The following is an 18,005-nucleotide window of genomic DNA, read 5'->3' on the forward strand; positions in this document are numbered from 1 at the left end:
ATAAAATAAACTTGGTTGATAATAAAAAGACAACAACGAGCAAAGGCTCTGAGTAGACATTTATCCAAAGAACGTATACAAAGGACCAGTAAGCACCTGAAAAGATGCTCGGCCAGGTGTGGTGGCTCACACCTGTAATCCCAACACTTTGGGAGGCCAAGGCGGGTGGATCACCTGAGGTCAGCAGTTCGAGACCAGCCTGGCCAACATAGTGAAATCTCGTCTCTACTAAAAATACAAAAATTATCTAGGCGTGGTGGTGTGTGCCTGTAGTCCCAGCTACTTGGGAGGCTGAGGCAGGAGAATTGCTTGAACCCAGGAGGTGGAGGTTGCAATAAGCTGAGATCATGCCACTGTACTCCAGCCTGAACAAAAGAGTGAGACTCTGTCTCAAAAAAAGAAAAAAAAAAAAAGAAAGAAAGAAAAGATGCTTGACATCCATAGCCATCAAGGAAATGCAAATCAAAACCACTATGAAATGCCACTTCATACCACTAGGATGGCTACCTGCTAGGATAATAAAAAAAGACAGACAATAACAACGGCTGGATGTAGAGAATCTGGAACCTGAATCCATTGCTGGTGGGAAAGTAAAATGGTGCAGCCACTCTGGAAAACAGTCTGACACCTCCTCAAATAGTTAAACATAGAAAACACAGGTTTTCTATAAATGTTCATAGCAGCACTATTTGTAATAACCAAAACATGAAAACAACCCAATGTCCATCAACTGATAAATGTACGAACAAAATTTGGCATCTCCATATGATGCAATAAAAGGAAATGAAATACTAGTATATGCTAGAATACGGATGAACTGTGAAAACATTATGTAAAATGAAAGGAGCTAGTCAAAAAAGGCTACGTGTTGTATGACTCCATTAATAGGAAATGTCTAGAATAGGCCAATCTAGAGAGACAAAGTAGATTAGTGGTTGCCTGGAGAGTGCAGGGGGGTTGGGGGATCTAAACTAAGGGGTACAGGGTTTCTTTCTGAGGAAATAAAGATATTCTAAAATTGATTATGTGCCAGGCACAGTGGCTCATGGGAGAAATGTGTAATCCCAGCACTTCGGGAGGCCGAGGTGGGTGAATCACTTGAGGTCAGGAGTTTGAGACCAGCCTGGCCAACATGGCGAAACCTCGTCTCTACTAATAATACAAAAATTAGCCAGGCGTGGTGGTGTGTGCCTGTAATCCCAGCTACTCAGGAGGCTGAGGCAGGAGAATCGCTTGAACCCAGGAGGCAGAGGTTGTAGTGAGCCAAGATTGCGCCATTGCACTCCAGCCTAGGAGACAGAGGGAGACTGTCTCAAAAAATAAATAAATAAAGTAAGACTGATGATGGTGATGGATGCACAACTCTGTGGATAGACTAAAAGCCACTGTATTGTATACTTAAATGGACAAACTGTGTGGTATATAAATTACATCTCAATAAAGCTATGGGAAAAAAAGCCAACTTGGGGCTAACATAATCTTGACAGAATTGACTTTCACATATACAGAACTTGGGGCTCTGGAAACCCCCATGATCAATTCCTGAACCATGAGCCACCTTCCCTCTCTCTGGTTCTTGGGCACAGAGATGGCAAAAGAACAAGGAATGTTTGGAAATGCGCCGGATGGGGCCCCAGTACGAGAATACTTACAACTGCTCCTCCAACGGCCAGGGGATCAGTTTGACGATGCAGTGTCCTTGAGACCAAGCAAACCAGGAGCCATCTGGGGAGAAGGCGACGCTCCAGGTTTCACAGCTGGACTTCCAGTCAAACTGGTGGGGGCGCCCGGGCTTGAGTTCGGCCAGCAGCAGCGGTTCCTCTGGGGCAGGAGACAACATGCTTCAAACACACACCCCCTTGCTCCCTGACCACCCAGACACAGGAAAGCCACTGTCTCCCTGTGGCAAAGAGCGACACTATCCATTCCCAGAGGGAGTTGTCACTTAAATGACCCAGGGCAATAACAGCAGCCACAGGCCACATTCCACCACGGTTACTCAATCCTGGCACTCCTCACTGCTGGTTAACCATGACTCACAGTAACCTTTGTGCCCATGAACCCAGTGAATGGAGGCCTCATTTTCCTATGAATACTTGAAGGGGAGGAAAGTGGAGAGACAGCCAGACCAGGAATATGCTAGACGGTGCTGATTATGGGGCCAAAATAGCAAGGCCTTCCAATGCATTTCAGGTTTCTTCAAAAGAACCTGCTGCTGTCAAAGAAGGAACATGTGAAACTCAAAGGCTCCCTCTCACTCGCCTGCATCCTCCCCATCATCAAGGCTAAAAACGTTCAGCCCTTGCCCTGCTTCCTCACACTCAGAAGTATGGATTCCATCTCCCCATCTCTCCTGCTTCCATGTCCTCTGTCTGGGGTTAAACCTTCATCTCATCTCACCCAGATCTTTTGCTACAGTCTCCTGATCAGTCTTCCTACCCCTAGAGATGCTGCTAAAGCTGAAATACCCATACATCACATCATTTCTTTCAAATACATTCGAAAGCTCCCGCCTGCCTACATCATAAAGGCAACTGAGACCAGGACTTTCACCACATGCCATCTGCCCCAGCCCATCGGTCCAACCTCCTTCCCTTGTCCCCTCCCTGCAGGCCACACTCTGGCCACAAAATCTCCTTGACATGCAAGGGGCTTATTTACGTTCACACCTGGACCCACTTTTGCTTATGAGAATCCCTAGCTTCTCAAAGTAACAAGAAAGAAAGAAAAAAGTAATAATCCCACCTAGATCCACAACTAAGAAGCATACCCTGATCTCACACTATCAAAACGGAAATAAGTCGCACCTTGTTTATTTCATTCTCTCTTATGTAACCAATTTCTCTCTGCCCCCCGCCCTCGTTATCAGTGTCTAAGCACCTTGTTCCAACACCCAGATCATTTTGTCTTTGTTTCTCCCAGGACCTAGCACACCATCTTGTTAAAGAGTAGGCACCAGATTGGAGCTTCTTCATTGACTGACCCACAGTTCCTAGTTCAGTTCTCTACTCTGATGGAAGATTCTCATGGCTGATGAAGCTTATAAGTTAAAGGCCTTCAGAATGAATTTTTTGACCATTATGACTGTGATACTTACTAATATAAAAACTGGCTTCCATCCTGAATAAGGTCACTTCCTGATGTGTACATTCCACACAAGGAATGTGGAATGTGGAAGACTTTGACCCTGGCTGTTACCAGATAGATACTCATTTTTAAAACCCGTATTTCATATATTTTAAGACACATCTTTATACATCTTACATTTTGACCTCGCTGAAATCAGGATGTATCTTATAATCAATGACTTTTCATAGTTAAATAGGTAGTATTTTTTTCTCAGTTATACATGATGATAATACAATCCATGGTATCTTGGATTCAATAAAACAGATGGTAGAGATGCATATGTGTATATTTATAAAATATTTTTGCCGGGTGCAGTGCCTCACATCTGTAATCCCAGCACTTTGGGAGGCCAAGGCAGGCAGATCACTTGAGGACAGGAGTTTAAGACCAGCCTGGCAAACATGGTGAAACCATGTCTCTACTAAAAATACAAAAAAAAAAAAAAAATTAGCCAGACATGGTGGCGGGCACCTGCAGTCCCAGCTACTCGGGAAGCTGAAGCAGGAGAAGCACTTGAGCCCAGGAGGCGGAGGTTACAGTGAGCCGAGATCGTGCCACTGCACTCCAGCCTGGGTGACAGAGCGAGACTCTGTCTCAAAAAAAAATTGGCTCATGCCTGTAATCCCAGCACTTTGTGAGGCCAAGGCAGGCAGATCACCTGAGGTCGGGAGTTCGAGACCAGCCTGACCAACATGGAGAAACCCCATCTCTACTAAAAATACAAAATAAGCCGGGCGTGGTGGCGCATGCCTGTAATCCCAGCTACTCAGAGGGCTGAGGCAGGAGAATCGCTTGAACCCGGGAGGCGGAAGGCAGAGGTTGCGGTGAGCTGAGATGGTGTCATTGCACTCCAGCCTGGGCAACAAGAGTGAAACTCTGTCTCAAATAATAATAATAATAATAATAATAATAATAATAATAATAATTCTAGTATATGCATTTATAGGAAAATAATAACATAGGTATATCTTGTTATATAAAATAGGTGTGTGTTCCTGAAGTTTCTGTCTTTAAATAGAATGTTAATAAATCATATCAAGCCTTTGTAAAGAGACTATTCATTCTCAGAGGTTCTATGTGTAAATTTGGGTTTAATGTATTAGGTCTAGGCCAGGCACTGTGGCTCACGCCTATAATCCTAGCACTTTGGTAGGCCGAGATGGGATGATAGCTTGAGGCCAGGAGTTCAAGACCAGCCTGGTCAACATGGTAAGACTCCATCTCTTTAAAAAAAAAAAAAAAGAAAAAAGAAAGAAAGAAAGAAAGAAATATATTTTTATATATATGGTCTGAGTAAATAGCTATTTGTATAGACCCAGGTAAATCCTCCTAGAAATCTGTATGTTTGTATGTGTGATAGTTTCATTTATACAATCACATGTGTATAGCTATTTCTATAGACCCAGGGTTCTCAACTGGGGGCTAGTTTGCCCCTTGAGGACATTTGGCAATAACATTTTTGGTTGTCACAACTGGAGTTGCTACTACTGCCATCTAGTGGGTGGAGGCCAGGGATGCTGCTCAACACCCTACAGCGCACAGGACAGCCCCCAGCAAAGAATCATCTGGCCCAAAATGTCAACAATGCCAAGGCTGAGAAACCCAGATGCAGTCAAGTATTAAATGACATTGACTGATCTAGAGAAACATTTTCAAATGACCTGGATGGCCTGGGGTAGTGGCTCACGCCTGTAATCCCAGTGCTCTGGGAGGCAGAGGTGGAAGAATTGCTTGAGACCAGGAGTTCCGGATCAAATGACCAGGATGAAAATGTCTTTTTTTTTTCCATCCTGATAACATTCACAATTGGTTCACTTCCTCTACATTATCCTTTTTTTTTTTTTTTTTTTTTTTTTTTTTTTTTTGAGATGGAGTCTCGCTCTGTCACCCAGGCTGGACTGCAATGGCACGATCTCGGCTCACTGCAACCTCGGCCTCCTGGGTTCAAGCAATTCTTATGCCTCAGCCTTCCAAGAAGCTGGGATTACAGGCGTGCACCACCACACCCAGCTAATTTTTGTATTTTTAGTAGAGACAGGTTTTTGCTATCTTGGCCAGGCTGGTCTCAAACTCCTGGACTGAAGCAATCCGCCCACCTCGGCCTCCCAAAGTGCTGGGATTACAGGTGTAAACCACCATGTCTGGTCTTTTTTTTTTAATCTCCCAAACCAAATCCATTAGCAAGTTCTATCAAGTCTGTTTACAAAAGACTTGCCAAATCTAACCCCTCTCCATCTCTACTCTCATCTATGCAGCATCATCTCCCGCCTGGCCCAGTAGGCAACCTTCCAGCTGCTCTCTCTGCTTCCCCTCTAGCCCCGCACCATCGGTTCTCCTTGCCTCCAGAGTGGTCAGTTTCAAACACTGTTAGAATAAAACTCTAGCTCCTCACCCTGCCCTCAAAATCCAGCATAATCTGAACTTCCCTGGGCTTGTACTTCTCTCCCTGCCCCTGGCTCCAACACATTGCCCTTCTCTCTACCCTCTGCCAATGCTCAATTAGTTCTGACCCTAGGCCTTTGCACCAACCATGCCCTTCACCTGGAATGCCTCTCCTCGGCTGGCATCTACTCTTATTCAGGTCTGGCTCAAATGACAACTGCTTAGAGAACTCTTCTGACCCCTAGTCAATCTCCTTCACAACCCCTCACTTTATTTTCTTTACAGCTCTATCACCATTTGATCGCCATCTGTCTCCCCTCCACTAGGATATCAACTCCAGGGAGCAGGAACTTTGTATATTTATCCCCAGAGCTGGCAGAGTTCCTGGTGGAGGGCAGGCAGTGAGTAAATATTTGTCTAATAAATACATATGGTATAACTCTTTAAACAAAAAAGTAACATAAAGCTGGCCAGGCATGGTAGCTCATGCTTGTAATCCCAACACTTTGGGAGGCCGAGGCAGGCAGGTCACTTGAGGCCAGGAGTTCGAGACCAGCCTGGCCAACGTGGTGAAACCCCGTCTCTACTTAAAATACAAAAATTAGCCAGGCATAGTGGCGGGTGCCTGTAGTCGCACTCGGGAGGCTGAGGCAGGAGAATCACTTGAACCCGGGAGGTGCAGGTTGCAGTAAGCCAAGATTGCGCCACTGTACTCCAGCCTGGGTGACAGAGCAAGACTCTGTCCCCCAAAAATAAAAAATAAATAAAGCCCCTTAAACTCTGATGATGCTTATGCCAAACATTTCACATGAAATGCTTCTTAAACACAAGCCCTACTCAGAATTCACACTCTATTTCTGTGATTTAGGGATTTAATCTCTTGCTATTTCAGGTTCAGGAATCCAGGAGCTAAAAGAAGAACAAACCCAGTGACTCCTGTCTCTTGGAGTCTGGGCCCAAACTAAACTTGGCTACACGGAGAGAAAGCCCTAATTAGTGCAGAACTTAAAAACAAAACAAACAAACAAAAACAGAGCTGGGGGTGGGGTATCTAGCTTCAACTGGTATGGTACTTGTAGATCCTTCTTGGTGAAAAGGCCTATGAATCAGGGTTTCTTTGTTTTCTCCTTTTTTTTTTTTTTTGTTTTTTGAGACAGAGTCTCACTCTGCCGCCCAGGCTGGAGTGCAGTGGCGCCATCTCGGCTCACTGCAACCTCCGCCTCCTGGGTTCAAGTGATTCTCCTGCCTCAGCCTCCCGAGTAGCTAGAATTACAGGCATGCGCCACCACGCCTGGCTAATTTTTGTATTTTTAGTAGAGATGGGGTTTCACCATTTTGGCCAGGCTGGTCTCGAACTCCTGACCTCAGGTGATCTGCCCACCTTGGCCTCCCAAAGTGCTGGGATTGCAGGCATGAGTCACCGCGTCCAGCCTCTTCTTTTTTAAACTGATAAATAAAAATTGTATATATTATGGAATATAACATGTTTTGATATATGTATACATTGTGGAATGGCTCAGTCAAGCTCATTACCATATATGCATTACCTCACATACTTATTTTTGTGTGGTGAGAACACTTAAAATCTACTCTTAGCAAATTTCAAGTATATCATATTCATATATATATATATATTTGGGTTTTTTTTTTTTTTTGAGACCCAGGCTGGGGTGCAGTGGCTGAATCACAGCTCACTGCAGCCTCAACCTCCCACCCAGATTCAAGTGATCCTCCCGCCTCAGCCTCCTGTGTATCTGGGGCTACGGGGGCATACCACCACACTCAGCATTTTTTTTTTTTTTAAACTTAAATTTTTAGTAGAGATGGGGGTCTGGCTATGTTGACCAAGCTGGTTTTGATCTCCTGAGCTCAAGCGATTCTCCTGCAGGCATGAGCCATTGCACCTGGCCCTGGATCAGGGTGTTCTAATTAAACAATGGGATGTGTTTGGACAATCAGGCTGAGTGGAAAGGTATATATTATAAGCCTCTTCTAGGCAAAGCAGTTAGCCTTAACACAGAGATGAAAGCTATGACCCCAGCCAGCAGGAAGCTAGGTGATTTTTCCTGCATCAGGACATGTATATTAGATATTCCACCAGCCTCAAAAGCTTTCCTCAGTTGCTCCATCTTATCATTCAGGGATTGGTCCTCATGTCACCTTCTCAGAGACCATCCTGGCCTCACTATCTAAAGTGACCATACACTTTCCTTTTTTATGTTTTATTTTTTTTGAGACAGGGTCTTGCTCTGCTGCCCAGGCTGGAATGCAGTAGCACCATCACGGCTCACTGCAACCTCGACCTCCCCAGGCTCAGATGATCCTCCCATCTCAGCCTCCCCAGTAGCTGGGGCTACAGGCGCATTCTACCATGCACGCGCCTATAGTTCGGTATTTTTTGCAGAGATGGGGTTTTGCCATGCTGCCTAGACTGGTCTCAAACTCCTGAGCTCAAGTGATCTACCCAAGTTGGCCTCCCAAACTGCTGGGCCACTGCGCCTGGCACCATTCACTTTCCTTTAACCATTTGATTTTCTTTATAACCATCACTTAGATATTTTCTTTTTCTTTTTTCTTTTTTCTTTTTTTTTTTTGAGATGGAGTTTCACTCTTGTTGCCCAGGCTGGAGTGCAATGGCGAGATCTTGGTTCACTGCAACCTCCGCCTCTCCAGTTCAAGCGGTTCTCCTGCCTCAGCCTCCTGAGTAGCTGGGATTACAGGTATGCACCACCACGCCTGGTTAATTTTGTATTTTTAGTAGAGACGGAGTTTCATTATGTTGGTGAGGCTGGTCTCGAACTCCTGACCTCAAGTGATCTGCCCGCCTCAGCCTCCCAAAGTGCTGGGATTACAGGCGTGAGCCACCCCAGCGCGTTTGGTTGATATTTTCTTGATTGCCTGTCATTTTTACGTATTTATTGTCTGTCTCTTTCTGAACCCACCCAAACTTGCCAGTTCACTGCTATTCGGCTACACTGTCTAATAGGGAAATCACATGTGGTTACCAACCACTTGAAATGTGGCAAGTCAGAATTCAGATGGGCTGTTTAAGTATAAAATACACAACACATTTTGAACACTTAGCACACAAAAAAATCTAAAACATTACAATTTATTTGATTACATGTAGCAGGAATATTTTAGACATGTTGGATTGAAAGAGTTTTTAAATTGTCACCTAGTTCTTTTTTCTTTTTAATGTGGCTACTTGAACATTTTAAATTACATACGTGGCTCACATTAGACTTCTGTTGGTCGGGGCTGGCCTAGAGGGTGCCTGGCACATAGTAGACGTTCAACAAATATTTGCTGAATGAATAAGTGAAGTCTAACCATTGCTCTGAAGATTTCAACTGTTGCCCATTGTATTTCCTTTACAATGGGCTTTATTCCATTTGAAAATAAGTTAAAACTCTGGCCTTTTTTGTACAGTAACTTGGCAGCTCTCAACAACCCTGCCTACACCCTCAAAACGAAGTTGTCAATCTTTAGGAAAACCCCAGAACTGGAAACAGATTTCTGTTAAAAAGGCAGGCTAGCTACAGATTGCTTTCAGATTGAACTGTAAGGAGGCAATGGAAATGAAACGGAAGCTATAAAAAGATTCACATAGGATCTACACAAACAGTAGGGGCCCTTTTAAAAAGAATTCTACGGGTAACACTCACTGAAAAGAAAGCCCTTATCTAGATGGGAAGGAGAGAGAGCTGCCTTTAACTCAATGCCTGACTTCAGCAAACAAAGAAATGTCATTTCCTAAATTAAAAAGTAACACCACCCCAGGGAATACCCAGATTTCAACCTTCCCACCCACAGTAACAAGCCATCAGCAATCAGAACCCTCCAGACCAGGATAAAGCTTGAACTTGGCTGCAAGATTACAATGAAGTTCTGGAACAAATTCTGAGCCCTAGGCCTTGAACCTGCTCTGAAAATTTCTCCTAAGGAAATTACATTTAAACTCGGGTCCTTCAAGACCTGGGACTCCCGGAGTCAATTCTAAATCTATCCCAAGTGGGGTTCCGAGGGAAGGTCGTTGGAGGGGAGAGGGCCAAGGCGTGCATGCGTCTTGGGGTTTTTTTCCCCTTGCATAAGAGACACACCTTTCCCACCGAGATTTTATGTTCATCTGGGCTGGCTTGAGGTATATCCAATATCCTCTGACTTCCACGCTGTCTTCTGCTGGGGATGGCAGTTAACAAGAACAGAGGCAAGGTCCCCACCCATCAGTGTATCCTAAATTTGCCTGATCATACATGTCACCAGGGATCAGCGTCTCCAGTCCCGCCCCACCTCCACTGAATTAATCTCCAGTGGGAGAGGCTGGGAATAGATTGTTTCAATAGGGAACCCAGACCCCAGACCCCATTTTTACCGGGTCCCAACCACCCTCCGAGGAAGGTACTAGAATTATCCCATTTTGCAGATCAAAACTGAGACGTGGGTGGCGGTGGTTCAGTGGCTTGTCCACTGTCACGATCACACAGCTTGTGAGGGACAGAGGTGACTCCCATCCAGACATGCAAGTGCGTCCCCTGGCACCTGGGTACCCAGGGGCACCCACCCCCTTGGGGATCTCCGTTTTAGGGCTTGGTGCCCCCCGCCCCGAGTCCCACCCGGGAGCCCCCTCTGTCCCGGTCGGGGGATCTCCTCCCGCAGAAGCCCGATCTTCCCGATCCTGTCGCCGGCGGGAGTCAGGGTGGCGGCCACTGACAACGAAAGTGAAACAAAGCTGGTCGCCGGGCGCGCACCCCCGCCGGCCCCGCGCGGACCTCCCAGGCCGGACGCCCCCGCCGCGTCCAGCCCCCGCCCCACCCCGCCCAGCCCGCCCCGGGGTCGCCTCCCCCCTCCCCCGGGAGAACGGGCCAGGGCCCCGCCGGGCGGGAACGGGCGCGCCCGGCCCCACTCACCTCCGGCCTCCATGGAGGACGCGAGCGGCCCCCGCGGCAGGCGGCGGGCGCCTCAGCCCCCCGGGCCGCGGGCCCTCATGCCGCCCCCGCGCCGCCCGCCCCGGCCAGGCCGCCGCCGCCGCCCGGAGAGGCCATCAGCTGCTTCCCGTCACATGGCGGTGGGCGCGGGCGGAGACGCGCGGGGGCGGGGCGCAGGGGAAACGGAGGGGGGGTGCGGACGGGATAAAAACGGTGGGGGGCAGCTGAGGGAAAAGATGGAAAATCGGGGGGGCGGTACGCTGACGGGATAAAAGCTGAGGGGTTGCTGAGGGGAAACGGGGGCGGGGAAGACGCGCGAACCAGATGAAAATGGGGCAGGGGTGGGGGGAGCTGAGCGGAAACAGGGTGGGGCGCGAACGGGATAAAACCCAGGGGTTGTGCGGGGTCCTGAGGGGAACCAGCGCCGGATAAAAACGGGGAAGGGAGGGAGGTGAACAGAGCTGAAGGAAACCGGGAAAAGGGGAGCGATAGAAACCGGAGTAGGGGAAGCCGGGCTCAGGGGAAAAGGGGGTGTTGGAGAGTGGTAGAGCCGGGCTGAGGGAAAAACCAAGCAGGGGAAGCGGCGATCCGGGGAGAACGGAGAGAGGGGGACTGAGGGCTGTGGGGGTAAGGGGAACCAAAGGGGCTGAAGCGAAGTCGAGGGGAGGGGCAGGTGAAAATGGAGCCATGCGAAGGCCGATGAGGGGGGAAACGGGTAAAAATGGGGGCGGGAGAAATAGGGTGGAGGGAACACTGGCCGAGAAGAAACCTGGGGGAGAGCTGGGCTTAGGGGAAAATGGGGAGGGGGTGGAAGGAAGGTGTAATAACCAGGTGCTGGGGAGGACGTAAGAATTGGGGGGTGCGGCGAGGGTCAAGGCTAGGGTAAAACAAGGGGGGCTACTCAATGGCTCCGGTAATGGGAGAGGGAAGTGAGGAGAAAACGGGGCGGTGGGGAGAGGAGGGCAGGGTGAAAACCGGAGTGGGGGTGGGAACGAGATAAAAAACGGGGCAGGAGCGATTCGGAAGAAGACTGTCCCCTTAACTACCTACTGCGACAGCCTCGCCTGTCCCCGTCCCCCTGAGAAACCTGCTCTCCCTGTCTACCTGCATAGCCTCAAGAAATGGCTCGCTTGGGTCAGACGCCCCCTTTTTAACATTCCAGGGCCAGGGCAGGAGTCATCATGGAGGCTTTTCATGCCTGAAAGACCCCATTTCTTAGTTGTCCGGTCCCCAGTAGTATCAGTGGCTTGGGGATTTCTTACTGAGCTCAGCTCATTGTCCCCAAAATGCCTCCCCTTACCCCCAACTCGAGCGCTTCCCTTTCCTGCTTTGGGCCCAAGCTCTTCCCGCGGTTCTTGGTGTCACCTTCATTCAAGTCACTCTCCCGCCTCTCATTCTTTTCTCCCCGCCTTTCTTCGCTTCCCTCCAAGTGCCCTCTCCATTTGCCGGTCACTGGTCCCAGAGCTCCGGATCGCAGTGGTTCCATTTTAAATTTCTTTGCTTTCTAACGCAACCTATGTTTTCTACGGTAACTGAGGTTCCCGTGTTCTTTTTCACCATGGTCTCTCCGTTTTAATGTTTCGGGTTTTTTTTACCCAGGCCCCTGTTTTATGAGCCCTGGGTACGTCCTTCCTGTGTCCCGTCCTTCCTGTGTCCCGTTTGGCCTCCTGGGTTACACTCCTGTTCACCCCGCTTGGCCGGTTTTTTTTTTCTTTTTTTTGAACCTGCCGGTTTCTCAGTCTCCCCCTTTTCCGCTGGCTACCTGTCCCTTTCTCGCCGCCCATGTTAACTTTAGCATGCCCCGTTCTCTCTCTTCATTTTCCACTGGGTATTTTTTATGTTTCCCAATTTTAAAAGCGGCCCAGCGCACCCCTTTTTCTGGGACTCCACTTTTATCTCTGGCACCAGTGTCGGCCTCCTCCACCTCTGCTCCCATTTAATCGCTAATTTCCTGCCTCCTGAGGACCCCCCGTTTTATTGTCCAGCCTCCCCCCTCCCATTTTTCTCTTCTCTAATTTTCTGAGTCTCCATTTTTTGTCTCCCAAATTCCTTCGATTCCTGGAGTCTTACAGGCCTCGTTTTTATGTACACGTCATGGAAAAGAATAAAAGGGTAAGGTCGCAGGGCGCGATGGCTCATGCCTGTAATCCCAGCACTTTGGGAGACCAAGGCGGGCAGATCACCTGAGGTCAGGAGTTCGAGACCAGCCTGGCCGATATGGCCAAACCCAATCTCTACTAAAAATACAAAAATTAGCTGGGTGTGGTGGCGGGCACCTGTAAACCCGGCTACTCGGGAGACTGAGGCAGGAGAATCACTTGAACCCAGGAGGTGGAGGTTGCAGTGAGCTGAGATCTTGCCATTGCACACCAGCCTGGGTGATGGAGGCTCCGTCTGGAGGAAAAAAAAAAAGGCGGGGCTGAGGTGAGAAGAATATTGTTACCAATTTTTAAAAAGCTAGTAAAAAAATTTTTTTTTGGCAAGTTCGTGTTTCCAAGTCTTTCAATTTACTAACCAGGTCTCAATCAAGATCACAAAAGCACTTACTTAAAAATAGCTTTATTCCATTATCTTTTAAAAAAGGCATATGATAACCTCAGAACTAATTTCTCCCAACCTCCCCCCACCACATCTTAAAATGTAAATAATGGAGAAGGAGCTGCTTATTTTTCTTTGCAGCAGTTCCTGGCCAGTCCCAACGTGAGAAATATCAGTTGGCACTTATTGCATCATAATACATTTTACCTAGTAAGGATGATTTTCTAAGTCTCAGTGCATGGGTTATTGCAGTTTTCCATCTTGTGTTTTCCTGCGGCAATTATGGGGCTTGTATGTGCTTGTGAGAATTGGGGCTAATATCAAAGCCACAGAATTGTGGAGGCCCTCTTCCCAGGGTCCACCAGGGTTTGAGAAAAACAAGAAAAAAGTCAGTTGCAATGGACCTGAAGTGTGTATCTTCCTGGTCCTGATAAATAGATCTCATGGTCTCTAAGTTAACAATACATGCAGATAAGATTTTTTTTAAAGCACAGTGTAACAACTTGGACTTTGCCAGACAAACTGTAATCCACTGTCAACAAGCTTGTGGATTTGGGCATGGATCGTCTTAAAGAAGCCCGAATTCTTCAAAAAATCCTTAAAACTTGAAGACCTGGATTTTACCTGACCCAGGATATTACTGTGCACACAGGACTCAGATATGTGACAGCAGTCACAGCTCAGCTGGTCAAAGGTTTATAGTGTTTGACACCAGGACCATGAAGCTCCCATTTGGTAGTGGAAAAACCCTCAAATATTTCCTATCAACAGATGTGTGTGCTAGAGAAGAGGAAGTTGTGGAAAATATCCCAGTGATCCTACAAAACATTCTCTGTGTTCCTAGCTAGGGGTTTTTTTTTTTTCACCTCAACAGTTTTTGTGTTTTCTTTTTTTAATCTTGTTGCCTCTGAGTAGTAGACTCTTCAATTCTGGAATTTGGTTGCCGAAGACTCTAAAGGAGAGACTCACTCAGTAATTCAGTGACTTTAGAAGCAAGCTGAGTATCTCATTCTAAAATGACACTGATTTACACTGTTGAGAATGGTTAAGTACATGGGGTACCTTGCAGCAAAAGACAAAAAGCAAAAAGCCAGTAGACCTGCAATTCACAGCTATTCCTGAGGGGTACACATTGCAGCCCACTCTTGAGCTCCCCAGTGTTCTGAGCAGGGGACAGGGCATACTTCTAGTGATTTGCTCAGTTTAATCCCTTCATCCAAGAAAACAGATCTTCCCCAACCACACCTGCAGGGTTACTTCAGACAACCAGCTTCTCATTTTAGAGTTCCAGTTCCTAGAATTGGAGAAAGGAAGTTCCCCTTTAAGCCCTAGGTCCTGCCCACTAGAGCAGATACGCAACATTAAAGAGTGCAAATTCAAGTCAGTTTTTTGTATTTAGCAAACATCCATTGCACCCTTATAAGGTCCTCGACTTTAAGAAATTTATATGAAATCGGAAAACTTAAATCTTGAAACTATGCAAGGATCTACTGGAAGCATCAGCAGGCTAAACTCATCACATGGTATTTTCATTCCAAATTTAGTGTTATTGATCAGTGTACCCTCAGAATATCCTTAAGAAGCAGGAAGGAAACAAGTTTTCCTCTTCCCACTTCCAAGACTAAGAAACAGTCCAGATGAGCTGGTTTGCTTGCCCAAGCAATTCTTATCACCAGATACTCTGTTATTAAACGTGTCTCCTGCCTTCTTTGAAAGCAACAGGAGAAATGAAGCATAGGAAAGTCTGCAAGCTAACAGTGTATCACCTAGGAGGCTTGTATATAAATATGAAGCTCTGCAAAATGTAGTTATAATGAAAGGCACTTCCTATTACCAGCTCCCTAACTCTTTTTAAAAGAATTCTATCTCCAGGGAAATAAAACTGGTTAAGACAGTGCTCTGATATGCTTAATTTAGTTCCTTCATCCAAGAAAACAGACCTTCCCCAACCACACCTGCAGGGTTACTTCAGACAACCAGCTTCTCATTTTAGAGTCCCAGTTCTTAGAATTGGAGAAAGGAAGTTCCCCTTTAAGCCCTAGGTCCTGCCCACTAGAGCAGATACACAACTTTAAAGAGTACAAATTCAAGTCAGATTTTCATATTTAGCAGGTGATCTTACAAAGATATTTTTCAATAAATGGATTATGTTTTTCAATGAATGGATCTTACAAAGATGTTTTTCAATAAATGGAAGGAAAGATGTGTGTGCTTGGTTTTTTTGCTGAGACCCAAATGTTGCCAGTGCAATCCCCCACCAGGGGTACAGGTCAAATCAAAGCTGAATGAAGAGCTCATCTTCGATGTAGCTTTCCAAGCTTTCAGAACGAGACAACAATAAGTGAGCAATTTCCTCATCTATTTTACAGGTGAGGAAATTGAGGCCAAGAGAGAGGTAAAGAGTCGTGCTCTAGCCCATGAAAGAAGGAAGCAACAGAGCCCAGATTCAACTTCAGGTGTTTCTAACTCCAAAGCCTGAACCAAACTGCCTTCCTCTGATTGGCATTGGTACCTGGAACTTCACCTGTTCCAAGGAGCTGATATTTGCAAGGTGCCGTGGCTGAGGCAGGAGAATCGCTTGAACCTGGGAGGCAGAAGTTGTGGTGAGCCAAGATCGTGCCATTGCACTCCAGCCTAGGCAATAGAGGGAGACTCCGTCTCAAAAAAAAAAAAAAAAAAAAAAAAGTGGCAAAAGGCACCAAGACCCAGTGCTTCCCTGACCTCTGTTCCCTCTAAATCAGCATCTATCACAGTAGATCAACCTGGATAAAGCCAGGATTCACAGCAGAAGTGGCACCTCAGACACCAAAGCAGCTTTCCTTCTCAAAGCTTTTAAACATCATTGGGAAAACTGAGAGCAAATCAAACCAATGTTTTTCAATACATGGAAGGAAAGATGTGTGTGCTTGGTTTTGTTTTTTGCTGAGACCCAAACGTTGTTAGTGCAAGCCCCCGCCAGGGGTGCAGGTGGAGTCAAAGCTGAATGAAGAGCTCGTCTTCAATGTAGCTTTCCAAGCTTTCGGAGCAAGACAACCACGGACCATCCTCTTCTTCAGACTGGCCTGTCTTCTTCTTGAACAATGTCACTTTGCTCCTCACTGCTGTCATCTGCACAGGGGGGAAATAAACCCAATGCTTTGTAATCAGAGTGTGATTCTATTTCCACCATCAGTCATCAATCATCTCAGTGATTTCTAGTCCTTTCCTGGTGAGCCACAGAAAGGGATCTCATGGAGAAGGTAGGGCAGCGTGTGTTTTCCCCTTTTCACCTGTTTTCTACATTCAGAACCTCTAGGCATGCTTGATACCAGCCACCCTTCATGTCCTCAGCTCACGCCCCTCCCCTCACCTGAAACGCCCTCTCTCCTTTCTGCTTATTCCAACTCAGCTGTCTTAACGCCTTGCTTCATGTCCATCTCTTCCATAAAGCTTCCCCTGACCAGCACACCTCTCCGGGCTCTTATCTTTCTCTGAGGTCCTATAAATTTTGCTGCAGTGGCACGATCTCATCTCACTGCAGCCTCAACTTCCCAGGCTCAGGTGATTCTCCCACCTCAGCCTCCCAAGTAGCTGGGGCTACAGGTACATGCCACCTACTCAGCTAATTTTTTGTATTCTTAGTAGAGACACGTTTTGCCATGTTCCCAAGGCTAGTCTCGAACTCCTGAGCTCCAGCGATCCACCTACTTTGGCCTCCCAAAGTGCTGGGATTACAGGCATGAGCAACCGTGCCTATAATTTTTAAATGTGTTGTCCATCAGGCAATTAATCAAATATCTTCCTGCAACAGCTCCTCTACTGCTCTCTCAATGTGTTGGTTCAATCTTGCTCCTGTTTCCATTTCCCCTGCAGGTTTTCGTTTGTTCCCCTAAACTGGCCTTTTTTTTTTTTTTTTTTTTTTTTTTTTGAGACAGAGTCTTACTCTGTCACCCAGGCTGAAGTGCAGTGGCACGATCTCGGCTCACTGCAGCCTCCGTCTCCCGGGTTCAAGTGATTCTCCTGCCTTGGTCTCCCAAGTAGCTGGGATTACAGGCACCTACCACACCCAGCTGATTTTTGTATTTTTAGTAGAGATGGGGGTCTCACCATGTTGGCCAGGCTAGTCTCAAACTCCTGACCTCAAATGATCCACCTGCCTCAGCCTCCCAAAATGCTGGGATTATAGGCGTGAGCCACCGCACCTGGCCTGAACTGGTCTTGTAAAGCTCCCTGCATGCAGACACTACCAGTCTCTATTTTCTGTTCTCCCACAATGCCAATATTGTGCCTACCCTAGACCAGGACCTTGATTAAGTGTTTGTCAATTTGATTTTCATGTTGGTAGTTGATAGTAGTCTCAGGTTCTAGACTAAAGTTTAGCTATCTTCCCCAGCCTTTTAAAAAAACTAAACTCACCCCTTAGAGATTTCCTGCTGGGAAGCTCACTGCAGCAGTTCAGAGGTTTGTGGGCTTTTTTTTTTTTTTGAGGCAGGTTTCCTACTGCTGCCCAGACTGGAGTGCAGTGGTGTGATCATAGCTCACTGCAGCCTGGACTTCCTACAGTCAAGTGATCCTCAGCCTCCCAAGTAGCTGGGAACACAGGTGCACACCACCATGACCGGCTAATTTTTCTTTTCTTTTTTTTTTTTTTTTCGTAGAGACAGAGTCTCACCATGTTGCCCAGGCTAGTCTTGAACTTCTGGGCTTAAGTGATCTTCCCACCTTGGCCTCCCAAAGTGCTGGGATTATAGGCGTGAGCCAACGCGCCTTTTTTTGTTTGTTTTCTGTTTGTTTGTTTAAGGAAAAAGAGCTTACCTTGTAGATCCTGGAATCCATTTCCCATCTGTTCTATGTTCCCATTCACCAAGGCGGTCACTCTGTGAATGTGGTCCTGCTTAGGTATTTCTTTTGGCAACTCCTCTCTCTCATGTGCTCCCTCCTGTTCCCCTACTGCAGCATCTTCCTCCTCCTCCTCCTCCTCCTCCTCTGAATCCACCAAAACCATGACATCATCCATGTTTTGTCCCCTAATTTCCAAAGGGGAAAAAT

At 46.9% G+C, this 18,005-nt stretch overlaps 2 protein-coding genes across 8 annotated transcripts in view; both read right to left on the reverse strand.

Moving 5' to 3' along the window:
• Positions 1 to 10,571, reverse strand: part of WSB2 (WD repeat and SOCS box containing 2) — a 28,373-nt gene extending 17,802 nt beyond the window's left edge. The window contains exons 1-2 of one of the 3 annotated variants that reach the window (XM_016924334.4): positions 10,422 to 10,571; positions 1,653 to 1,821 (exon numbers count right to left, since the gene is read on the reverse strand). In XM_016924334.4, the coding sequence (XP_016779823.1) occupies positions 1,653 to 1,821; positions 10,422 to 10,434 (182 nt within the window). In that variant the 5' untranslated portion in view covers positions 10,435 to 10,571. Of the gene's footprint in view, positions 1 to 1,652; positions 1,856 to 9,614; positions 10,221 to 10,421 lie in introns of those variants that run through there. The other 2 variants (XM_054664676.2, XM_016924333.3) reach the window with 2 other exon arrangements.
• Positions 10,572 to 12,982: 2,411 nt separating this feature from the next.
• VSIG10 (V-set and immunoglobulin domain containing 10) overlaps positions 12,983 to 18,005 on the reverse strand; it is a 41,578-nt gene continuing 36,555 nt past the window's right edge. For all 5 annotated transcript variants that reach the window (XM_063785036.1, XM_063785035.1, XM_063785034.1 and 2 more), the window contains 2 exons: positions 17,772 to 17,983; positions 12,983 to 16,085 (listed from right to left, as the gene is read on the reverse strand). In XM_063785036.1, coding sequence (XP_063641106.1) covers positions 16,030 to 16,085; positions 17,772 to 17,983 — 268 coding nt within the window. In that variant the 3' untranslated portion in view covers positions 12,983 to 16,029. The remainder of the gene's footprint in view (positions 16,086 to 17,771; positions 17,984 to 18,005) is intronic.

Source organism: Pan troglodytes, chromosome 10, assembly GCF_028858775.2.
Source record: "Pan troglodytes isolate AG18354 chromosome 10, NHGRI_mPanTro3-v2.0_pri, whole genome shotgun sequence".
NCBI lineage: Eukaryota > Metazoa > Chordata > Mammalia > Primates > Hominidae > Pan > Pan troglodytes.